The sequence below is a fragment of the Brachyhypopomus gauderio genome, chromosome 2 (assembly GCF_052324685.1).
Source record: "Brachyhypopomus gauderio isolate BG-103 chromosome 2, BGAUD_0.2, whole genome shotgun sequence".
NCBI lineage: Eukaryota > Metazoa > Chordata > Actinopteri > Gymnotiformes > Hypopomidae > Brachyhypopomus > Brachyhypopomus gauderio.
The window spans coordinates 39,172,140-39,184,693 of record NC_135212.1 but is presented as its reverse complement, the minus strand read 5'-3'; the positions used below and the strand labels follow the sequence as shown (position 1 = coordinate 39,184,693).

General features: G+C 43.0%; 1 protein-coding gene across 1 annotated transcript; it reads right to left on the bottom strand.

Moving 5' to 3' along the window:
- Nucleotides 1-212: 212 nt before the first annotated feature.
- On the bottom strand, nt 213-10,159 carry retsat.2 (retinol saturase, tandem duplicate 2). The gene is made up of 11 exons (XM_076995714.1): nt 9,955-10,159; nt 5,196-5,378; nt 4,660-4,901; nt 3,624-3,825; nt 3,132-3,329; nt 2,855-2,974; nt 2,464-2,602; nt 2,079-2,188; nt 1,674-1,840; nt 1,271-1,430; nt 213-1,107 (listed from the first exon to the last, which is right to left on the bottom strand). The coding sequence occupies exons 1-11, from the start codon at nt 10,112-10,114 to the stop codon at nt 962-964; spliced, it is 1,827 nt and encodes a 608-aa protein (XP_076851829.1). The 5' UTR covers nt 10,115-10,159; the 3' UTR covers nt 213-961.
- Between the last annotated feature and the right edge of the window lie 2,395 nt (nt 10,160-12,554).

Sequence of the window (12,554 nt, the reverse complement as noted above, 5' to 3'; positions counted from 1 at the left end):
GGGTTGAAACGCAATGTGTATTAAAGCTTTCGGTGGTACATAAATTATGGTTTCATAAACTACTAAATGTACCGCACCACGGGAATACTTTAAATGCAGGGCCTGTCACGAGACTACAACACCATGGAACAATACTGCTGATTGATACATGTAGTGGATCTGCTAAACATCAGACCAGAAAGCAGACGTTTTATTTCACTGTTATAGCATCAATAAACTGATCCATTATCGGGTCGTTACATCTTGAAAATCTGCATGCATTTTTATCCTATTCGATGTATAAAACCGTAAACATATGATTTTGTCCATAAGGCACACATCAATTCTCCAGAATGAGCTGGTGTAAACGGAAGCGAACAGATTTCTAACCAGTGGGAAAAAATACAGCAAAAAACATTTCTAAATCTGGGATAAAGTACTCGGTCGATTCTAAATAAAGCCCTCTCATCAAGATTAACACCAGGTACCAAATCTCTCCTGGATTTAAATACACACAACAGCAAACATTAATATATATGCAGTGTTGTACATGAATGACATCAGTAAAATCAAAGTATTTTGACTTTTTAAGTATACAAAGCAGATTGGATTCTGTACAAAGACATGTAAAGTGTCAGTTCTACATTAAGTCACTCCTTCTTTTTGTCAATAAAGGAATAAAGCGAAGGGTTGATTAGGGATTAGCCTTAGTCTGATTAGCCTTAGTCTGATTAGTCTTGGTCTGATTAGTCTCCTGAGGATCATGTGATGACAACCGCATTAGGTTTTTTGTTTTGTTCCAAAGTTCTTGGCAGCAGTGTGAACTACTACTCGTGTAGGTTTGTGTCTGGGCTCAGTTGGGTTAGAGTGCCGGCTCCAGTACCGGGTCCAGTGCTGAGTCCAGTGGTGTGTCCACTGCTGGGTCCAGTGCTGAGTCCATTGGTGTGTCCAGTGCTGAGTCCAGTGCTGAGTCCAGTGCTGGTTACTGGACTTTCTTGGAACGCTCATGTTTGGGTTTCTTCATGAGGGCCATGACATCCGTGAAAAGGTTCCGGTTGAGAATCGCAGAGCCACAGATCAGAGCACCAGCCAGTGCCCCCGCAAGGCCACACGAACACAGGTCCTGGCCTAGAAGAACAAAACCAGAAGCCAATGCAAGTTACGTCCACACAAAAATCAGATATTCAGTCCTAGACATATGAAGCAAATGAGAACATCTGGTTTCAATGGCAATGGTCCTTCTATGCTCACGCAGACCTGTGAATAAGAGACTTCAGACGTGCCCACAGACCTGTGATGAAGAGATTTCTGACTGGTGTTTGTGGTCTGATGGAGACGCAGACATCTGCAGTGAAGCGGGTGGCTCCGTGGTCCGCTCCGTAGAACTGCCCCCGTGGGGCTGCTAGGTAGTGCTGATTAGTGACGGGAGTACCTGCATCCATGTACTCTATCTGGGGGGGGAGAGAGAAAGAGTCAGAGAGAGGGAGGGATAGAGGGAAAAAGGAAGAGGGACAAAGAGAGAGTGATATAAGTTTAGGATCAGTATGTCACTAGTCTGTGTAGATATGAATGTATGATTGTGTGCAACGTGAAAAAAGACAGGAGTTAGAGAAGGAGAGGAACAGAGAGGAGGAGCCACTGGAATAGAGGGGAGGGGCCAATGGAACAGAAGCAGCCAGTGTATGGAGGCGTACCCTGTCCTTGATCTTGGGGAAGACCTCAGTCACCACATCCAGAAGGGAATGCATGATGCTGTCCTTCAGCTGTGTGTAATCTGCCCCTCTCTTTTTCACTTTACAGTCTTTCCACTCCTCAAACCACTCGTAGGGGGCAAACGTCACCAGACACATGGTGGACTTACCTGGCCAAGTCAAAGAATGAGAGACATACAACTAGGCAAAGTACACAACCTAGATGCAAAAAACAGAACTGCTTTGTTGCTAAGTACAACCAGTGCAAACTGCAAGACACACACTACCACTCAAATGTTTGGACTGAATGTTCTATATGAATATCAGTCTTAATGGATTATGCCTACATTTAAGACAAAGTTACAAAATTCATATAGATGAACTCCCCGTCTCACCACTGCCCTTTACCTGGCTTTCTCTGCTCCCAGGTGGGGTCCTTGGCAGACGGCGAGGCAGCAAACACCATCGGGACGCTCTTCACACACTTTTCCCTCTCACCGTTCATGAAGCCATCCACCCTGGTAACAAAGCTGTGGTTACCATGAAGGCCTACATTCACAGGAGGCCACCACAGTTCAGCATTGCACCCCGCAGAGGTCAGAAGAGACCAGGGCAGAGAGTACTAGAGCAGAGAGTAATAGAGCAGACAATACAAAGACAGAGAGTACTGGACAGAAAATACTAGGACAGGGATTACCAGAGAGAAAGTACTAGGACAGGACAAAGAGTACTAGGGCAGGGAGTATTGGACAGAGAGTACTAGGGCACGGAGTACTAAGGTTCGGTTGCTCACAGGTTGTCCAGCTCGTTCTCACTGAAGATCCAGTAGTTCTCTGCTTTGAGGCCCAGTTCTTCCTTGGTCCCAGACAGACCCAGGAAGACGCTGAGCCCACCAGCGCCGTGCCTTAACATGCCCAGCTGTTTCTGGATCTCTGTAGCCCGTGACATCCCCCCCCCAACACACACACACAAACACATACGAACAAACACATACTAATTAGTACACGTGTGTACAGTAATGCTAAAAGATACTGCCACAGAAATCTGAAGGAAAAACAGATGAATAACCTCACTGTCATAATCCAAATCTTTTTGACAGTCTACATATACTACGTATACATATACTATATACTACATATACATATACCATCTCCCTTCCTCTCTCTCTTCCCTCCTTCTCTCACCTGGCATCTTCTGCATGTCTCTGGGCAGCAGCTGCTGGTAGGTGTTGAAGATTCCTGCATCTGAGATGATGAAGGGAGCATGCACATGCACCTCCTCCTGCCCCTTCAGAACACTCACCCCTGCAACGTGGGCCATGGCAACATTAAAGCTCCGCCCACAATCAACTTAATTGAAAGATGAAGCATTGAAAGGTGAAGCAGTGGTCATATGTAACTGTAGTGCAGGTCTGAACTGAGCACTGAAACAGCCCATCTGGCCTCGTTATGGATGTTCTACCTATAGCCTCGTTGCGGTCATTCAGGAGAATGCGGTTGACAGGTGCTCTGACGAGCACGGCTCCTCCGGCCTTCTCAATGATGGGGATCATGTGATAAGCAATCTCATTGGCTCCGCCCTTCGGGTACCAGGCTCCACCCTGATAGTGGCACATCAGCAAACTATGCATGGAGAAGCTGGCTTCTTTGGGGGAGTTTCCTACACACACAAGCATCCAATCAGCAACTTCCAAATCACTGATGTGCTCTGTTTGTGCAGAACACACAAATCATTTTGTAAGGAAAAATGTGACATTTTTCATATATTCTCTTTATACTACGTGAAGAAAATTCCAGAAATTCCAGAATTCTTCAAAATTGCAGTGAAGTACACAAGAATTCCAGAGAAACAGGATATTTTGGACAAAGTGGCACTGCTGTATCTGCTGTCCATATGGCTTTACCCTCTGCAAAATTTAGCAAACAGCGTTAAGTCAAAAAATCTCAAGCTCACCGTAGGTTCCGAATATATAGCAGAGCACTGCCCTGAGGTCTTTATTTTGAGTCAGGCTGTTCACCACCTCAGCCAGGCTGCGAGAGCCATAGCTGAAGAACCAGGACAGGCGATTGACCAGCCCCGTGCAGGCCAAGAACTTAGCGATCGGGAAGGGGAGGAGCTTCAGCATAACCATCATCCAAACACCATGTCCACATTTCTAAAGAACACGACAAAATAAATAAATTTTTCCTTTTTTGTGTTATATTTTTTCTCGCATGTGTTTGAGAAGCCCGGGGATCAAAACTGTGAATGAAAGGTGGTGAGCAAAAACATAAGGACTGCAAATAAATAAAGCAGTCAATAACAACTTTAAAATCTCTCCCCATAGAAGGCACAGAAGTGTACATCCTTTGGCCACATCCCACACTAATGACCGCTTCATTGTGAACACTGTCCTGTGGAACCAGATGATGAATGCCCGACAACTCCATGGACATTTCAGAGAGCTGAGAGGCAAATGTCATGTCAGACCATTCAAAACGGTTTACATCAGAGTGGTCTGCATGCTAGGCTGCCTGCACGGGTACCTGACCACACCACCAGGCACAGGTGTCGTCTTGCATGGACCAGGGAGCATTTACGCTGGACGAGGGACCAGAAGTCTTTGGTGGTGATGCTGGTGATGGTGTTAGTGTGGGCATGTGTGTCTAGTAAACACAGAACTGCCCTACACAGGCACAAGACAAGTTATTGAGACACTGACAGTTTTTGTTGGGGTATACCCACCACTGTTGTTGGCTTTTGTTTTTGAAACATTGCATGCTTCTACTTAAATGCCCTACTTAATATCACTGTAGCTGTGCATTTACATAAATTTCACCTGAAATCCAAATATCCCTAACCTTTTGTGAGAAGTGTATAAACAAATTTATATGTGTTTACATTCATTGTCTCTGGCGAACAACCATGGTGTCTGTCTCTTCAAAGACAGTGAATTAATCAAAACTCAGAATGCATCTCAACACTAAATGTGTGAGAGCCCATCCTGCACCTTGATGAGTCTCATGAACTCGTCAATGCCCTTCTCCTCTCCTGGAAAACGCTTCTTCAGCTCTTGGGCGAAGCGCTGTCGTCCACTGTAGATGGGATATGTGCGCCTGTTCTCAGGGGGCCCCACGACCACCTGGTCAAAAGGGTCGTCCAGCGGTTCCCACTGCAGTTGCCCATTGGTCAGCTGGTCCAATATGCAGCGTAAGGGGCGGGTCTCCTTCAGGTCTCCAATGTAGTGGATGCCTGAGCCAGAAGGAGACATATGAATACAGGAGAGTAGTCATGCATTTAGGTCAAGGGGTAGCCATCATGATTATGTCATTCTGAATTATTATGATCCACCACAGATTTCTGAATCTGAAAGAGGACAGAAGAATGAGCAACAATGTGCTCTTAAGAACATCAAATTACTGACAACGTCTACCATGCTGCACCATAACACAGGGAACACATGACAAGGTAAGGCAGGCTTCTTTATACAGCGCCATCGTTGAAGTGTCCTTCAGCTGAGGTGAAGACCAGGATGCTGGCACTTACCAACATCAAACTCAAAGCCTTTCTCTGAGAAGGTGTGGCAACATCCACCAGCACGGCTGTGCTGTTCCAGTACCAGAACCTTCTTCCCGACCTTCGCCAGCAGGACTGCGAGACCCAAGCCACCGGCGCCGCTGCCAATCACGATGGCGTCGAGGTGTTGTGGGACTCTGCGGGACTCAAAGCCTGCGGACGGGAGTGGCAGATGACAGACGGTCGTGATGACGCTGGTCACAGTTGATCATGACAATGGTGGTCACAGGGACAAACATTACAACTACAGATGACTGGGAGATTTCAGACAACAGTAGGCAAAACCTACCGCCATCGCCCTACCAGCATCACCCTACCACATCACCCTATCACATCACTCTACCACATCACCCTATCAACATCATTCTACCACATCACCCTATCAACATCACCCTACCACCATCACTCTACCACATCACCCTATCACATCACCCTACTACATCACTCTACCACATCACCCTACCACATCGCCCTATTAACATCACAATACCGCCATCGCCCTACCAACATCACCTTAGCACCATCGCCCTACCAACATCACCCTAGCGCCATCGCCCTACCACATGACCCTACCGACATCACCCTACCAACATCACCCTACCGACATCACCCTACCGACATCACCCTACCAACATCACCCTATAAACATCACCCTACCAACATCACCCTACCAGCATCACCCTACCAGCATCACCTTACCGACATCACCCTACTGACATCATTCTACCGACATCACCCTATCAACATCACTCTACCACATCACCCTATCAACATCACCTTACCACCATCACCCTATCAACATCACCTTACCACCATCACCCTACCAGCATCACCCTACCGACATCACCCTACCGACATCACCCTATAAACATCACCCTACCAACTAGTGATGTCCCGATCCAGCTTTTTGAACTTCCGATTCGATACCGATATTTATTTGCACTTCCGATCCGATACCGATATCGGCCGATACCAATACCGGCCTATCCGAGCATGTATTAAAGTTTAAAGTTATTTAACCAACTTACTTTGTTGTCAAACTCATGTTGAAAAGCGTTTTACTCTTGATAACAAGTAGCCAGCTGAATTAGGTGTGTTTGAATAATACACAATGGTTGGTAAGGAGAAACTGACCTGTTTATTTAGCAATTAATAAACTCAAAATAGACAAAATATTAAATAACAAACAGAAATAGCATCAGTAAACCAAGGATTAAAAAGCCACAAGTGCAAATAATATTGTAAATTATATTTAAAAAAAAACACACAACCCGAGTGGAAAATAGTCTATTATTAACATTAACATTAACATCCATCAGTGCTCTTGAACAAGTGTAAACCAAAGCTTAAAAAAAATCCGTGCACATATCGTAAACTAATTAAAAGCAAAATGCCTTCTACTCCACACTTTGCTGCTCCATCCCCATCTATACACTCCCTTCAATTCAAACATTTCTGCCAGGGTTAGTTGTGTAGGACCTTTCTTTTTGTCTTCGGTTTTCATTAGAAACTCGTCATGTTGTTTATGGTGGTATTTCGCTAAATGCTTGATTAGATTGGTGGTATTAAAAGTTCTTACAGCTTTACCACAACGCTTGACTTTACTGTGGCATATGTTGCACTCTACCTCTTCGTCTTTGTCATCCTTTAAGGTAAAATAATCCCACACAACTGACCGATAACTTCAAATTTACACCACGGTCCGAGATGCCACGGAGCTAAATTGGGGCAGAAACTACGCTAGTGTGCTGAAGATGTGCTGGAAAATGCGGACCGGATTTTACTCTCACTAGCAAAAACTGGAATGGATTATCTAAATGGGTGCGCAGGAAAACCGGGATCGGACTTAAAAAAACTGGATCGGGAGTCTGGATCGGCATTTTCTCGTGTCTGCCGATCCGATACCGATACGCATTTTTTGCTAATATCGGCGGCCGATCCGATATTTGGACAACCCTACTACCAACATCACCCTACCAGCATCACCTTACCGACATCACCCTACTGACGCACCCTACCACCATCACCCTACCAACATCACCCTACCAGCATCACCCTACCACCATCACCCTACCAACATCACTCTATCAACATCACCCTACCACCATCACCCTACCACCATCACCCTACCAACATCACCCTACCACCATCACCCTATAAACATCACCCTACCAACATCACTCTATCAACATCACCCTACCAACATCACCCTACCACCATCACCCTACCAGCATCACCTTATCAACAACACCCTACCAACATCACTCTATCAACATCATCCTACCAACATCACCCTACCAGCCTCACCCTAACATCACCCTACCAACATCACCTTATCAACATCATCCTACCAACATCACCCTACCACCATCACCCTACCGACATCACCCTACCACCAACACCCTACCACCATCACCCTACCACCATCACTCTATCAACATCACCCTACCACCATCACCCTACCACCATCACCCTACCAGCATCACCCTACCAACATCACCCTACCAACATCACCCTACCACCATCACCCTACCAGCATCACCCTACCAACATCACCCTACCAGCATCACCCTACCACCATCACCCTACCAACATCACCCTACCAGCATCACCAACATCACCCTACCAACATCACCTTATCACCATCACTCTACCACCATCACCCTACCAACATCACTCTATCAACATCATCCTACCAACATCACCCTACCAGCCTCACCCTATCAACATCACCCTACCAACATCACCTTATCACCATCACCCTACCAGCATCACCCTACCAACATCACCCTACCAACATCACCTTATCACCATCACCCTACCAACATCACCCTACCAACATCACCTTATCACCATCACCCTACCAACATCACCCTACCAACATCACCTTATCACCATCACCCTACCAACATCACCTTATCACCATCACCCTACCAACACATCACCCTACCAACATCACCTTATCACCATCACCCTACCACCATCACCCTACCACCATCACCCTACCACCATCACCCTACCAACATCACCCTACCAACATCACCCTACCACCATCACCCTACCAACATCACCCTACCACCATCACCCTACCACATCACCCTACCAACATCACCCTACCACCATCACCCTACCAACATCACCCTACCAACAGTCTCAAGTCAATACCAGGATAAACTTAGAGACAGGAGATGGAAAATATAATAATAAATAATATTTTATATATTATCTTGGTAGCTCCTATTGTTGGCTGTCCCCCATTAACAGTAACTTGTGTGTATTGTGTCACCCTCTTATAGTCATTATTGTTGAGAATTTAAAAACAAAATGGTAGGTCCCATCTCAGAATGACATTTAAACTTTAGCAAAAAATCACATCTGAATTACTATCACTAAAAATGGTGTAATTTTGCGTGCTCAAAACGTATAAAATGCATCACTCATTTTTTTTCCACAACGGTTGTCTCAGTGTCAAACATGATGGAGATATTGGGAGACAAACATCTGTTAACTATATAGATACTAGAGTCAAAGTAAAGAAAAATATAACTACAGAAAATGTTCTCTCATTATGTCCAATGAGTCTTGGACATTAATTTACACATGCATCACTCCTGTAAAACAATTATTTGTGTCGAGTAAAATACTGTAACGCCGGCCCTGCGCTAGTGGCAGGGCGATGTCACTACCCATGAGCCCCAGTAGCGATGTTCTACTATGTTAATGTTATATTTATGTATACTGGTGGTTATGTTATCCCATATAGTCATGTATGTTGTTAGTTTAGGTTACCGTGTATTATTTTATGTATGAGTCAATGATAAGTCTCCCCCCACCTGGGGTGTAATGTGAGTGTTTTAATGCTGTGCCCCTTGTGTTACATGTGAGTTTAGTCTAGTTCCGTGTGATTGCTCCTTCCTGACGCAATTGCATTATTGAGGTGAGAATAAAAGCCTGTGTTCAAGACATGGACCTATCTGCTGCCTCTCCCTTTCACACCACAATACTTTTATTTACAGTTAACTTAAAATGTCTTGTTTTGATGTCTGATTAAAAGTGGCTATTATTCCTAAGTGTCTAATGTAAACTAAACTAAACAAACTTATCCAGGTGTTTTATATATTAACTGTAATGACGGATAAGGGTCTAACGTAAACAAAAGAAAACCTATCTGGGTGCTTATGAACTTTGATGTGGTGTTTTAGTCTTTAATCTGTTACACACATTCCTTACACGTTGTCGTCCTTTGGGTTTGTCCCAGAAACCTATATACGGTTTCTGGTTTGTCCAATGATTTAAACTCCTTGTAGCCTAAAGCCTGTTTATACTTGACGCATCGCGAGCGGCGCGAGGGTCCGCGCGGCGAAAATGACGTAATCGCTGTGGCTCCGCCCTTGCGCGAGAGCCTCGCGCGCTGTCGATTCGCGAGCGTGCACCTCGGCTCTCGAGTATTCACATTGACGAGTTCATACGACACAAGTCGTGAATGTGGGGAAGTAGGAGGTTCTAAGTTAGAAAAATCACGAGTTGAATCCAGTATTACATCTGAAATAAGCAGTAGACTTTTACTGATGTAGGCTACAATGTGTGACATTAATTAAGACCTTAATTAGGACTTAAGACACCCCAGTAAATATAACCAGACGCATATGTCGCCTAAAACACAATTTTTTCTTCACAAATCTATGTAGGTTATCAATCTGTTATCAGGCTAAGCAAAACTGCGACGCACCTTGTTTCAAAACTTTGTTTTTTTCTTTTTTGTCCAAAACCATTGGTTTAAGCGGTTCGCGCGTGTCGACCTCAAAGGGGTTTGGACCAGATGAACCAAAAACATATTTAAGGAAAACTGCAACCACCACTACACAAATTAATCCGACTGTAAACCACATCGTCTCTCGTCGTTGCAGGCAAGTGATGATAAATGATTAAACTTCACGTCGGCGCGTGCAAGCACTTCCGTGTCTCACGTCGCGACTGGTCACGTGGCGCGCTTCGGTTAAACCCTGTACAGTGCCGCGGAAAGATGGTTAGATGGTCTCACGATTTACTTTGTTACTCCAAGACTATTTATATGTAAACAATATAAGCGAATAAATTAACAACTGTGTCTTCTTTACTGATTTATCTTGTCAAGTAACACTGAAAATGTCTCATGGGACCTGGTGTAATTTTTTAACGAAAATATCTAGCACACAAGCGGGATTTTAAGATGGCAAAACAAATTCCTCTCACTGTGCTTCTTAAATCTATTAATATTTGAATACCATTTTAATGTGGAACCACAATATAGATAAGATCAGATTTTCCATACACACAAATTAGCTTTTATTAGACTTTAAAAATTGTTAAATGTGTTATAACACATAACATGATATAGAATTTACCACTTAGTAACTGGTGCTTAATAATAATTCACTTAGAAAAAGAGGCACCATGATCCTTCAGAGATCCAGTAGCCTACTCTAGAAGCTAATCATCACTACACCTGCACCTATGAAATGGTTTCGTACTTGGTGTAAACAGTAAATGTCTGAGTCTCTGTCTTTGACTACGTGGCATACTGCTGCTGATGTAGCTAAGTTACCTATCTGGGATCAATAATGTGTTATCTAATACGCGTTATCTAATACCTGCTATCTAGTACGGAATGATTTCGCGCATGCGCAGTATTGGGGGAACAGGGGGAACTGAACTGACCTTAACACCTGCCAATGAAGAGGCGTGTATATGAACAGGAGTAGACTCTGTAGAGCAGGTGTTGACTTCCACTTCTCCACTAGGTATCATTGTATGGGTGCACTTTCTTACCCTCTTTAATTTCCCCTACCAGTGTCCTTAAAATAACTTATCAGCTTGTTCACTTATCAGCCATAAGCTACTATATTGCACTATATTATACATGATGTTACACTGGTACTATTATTCCATCTTATCTTACCACTTTACTACTCTTGTATTGCACTATTGTCCTGTTTTGTGTCTCTTGTAACATGTATGTCTATTCTGTGACCTTGTGCAGTTATTGTCATCATTCTCTTATTATTTATAATTTTATTTTTACTTCTCAGTTTACTTTCGTGTTGTTTTTATGCTGGAAAGAAAGTCATTTTGATTCTCGGTATGTCCTGTACATATGCAGAATTGACAATAAAACTACTTGACATAAGCGGATGCACGTACAGCCGAGAGACAGGTACATGTTTTGAACACATACATCTGTGACTGAAGTACTCAACCAGACAAGGTGTCTGTACGTCCTTCAAGTGTTCTCTTTATAACCTGATATATTATTCTAATTGCTGTTTGAGTTGGTCTTGGCTGGTCCATGTATAATGTCTGTGTAGCCCTATGTATATCATCACTGTCAAAGGATGTGAATGGAGTAACGCTACACACGTACAGTAACACTCACACACATACAGTAACACATATACCTTAACACACATATACAGTAACACACACACATACAGTAACACATACCTTAACACACATATACAGTCACACACACACATACAGTAACACATATACCTTATCACACATATACAGTAACACATATACCTTAACACACACATACAGTAATACACATACAATAATGCTCTTACAGTCACATAGACATACAGTAACACATACAGTAATGCTTACACACATACAGTAACACACACATACAGTAATACACATACAATAATGCTCTTACAGTCACATAGACATACAGTAACACATACAGTAATGCTTACACACATACAGTAACAGTCACACATACAGTAACACACACATACAGTAATGCTCTTACACACATACAGTAACACTCACACACATACAGTAACACACACATACACTAACACACATACAGTAACATATACAGTAATGCTTACACACATACAGTATCACTCACACACATACAGTAACACACATACAGTAACAGTAACACACACTAACACACACATAACCACATCAAAACACTAGACCAAGAAATGTAATAATACTCTGTACATTACTTGTGTGCAATCGCATACTGTTCATATTCTTATGGATATATATTTTTCTGTATATATACTTATTCATTATTATTACAACTTGTCTGTACTGTAATGATGATGCCACTGGAACCTTAATTTCCCTGAAAGAAACATCCTTAAAGGATCAATAAAGTAAGAATCTAGTCTAATAATATTCAAATTTTCTGAGATACTGAATTTGGGTTCTTCATTATTTGTCAGGTATAATCATCAAATTAAAAGAAATAAACACTTCAAATATATGTCTGTGTGTAATGAATAAGTATAATATACAATCACTTTTTGAATGGAATTACTTAAATAAATCAACTTC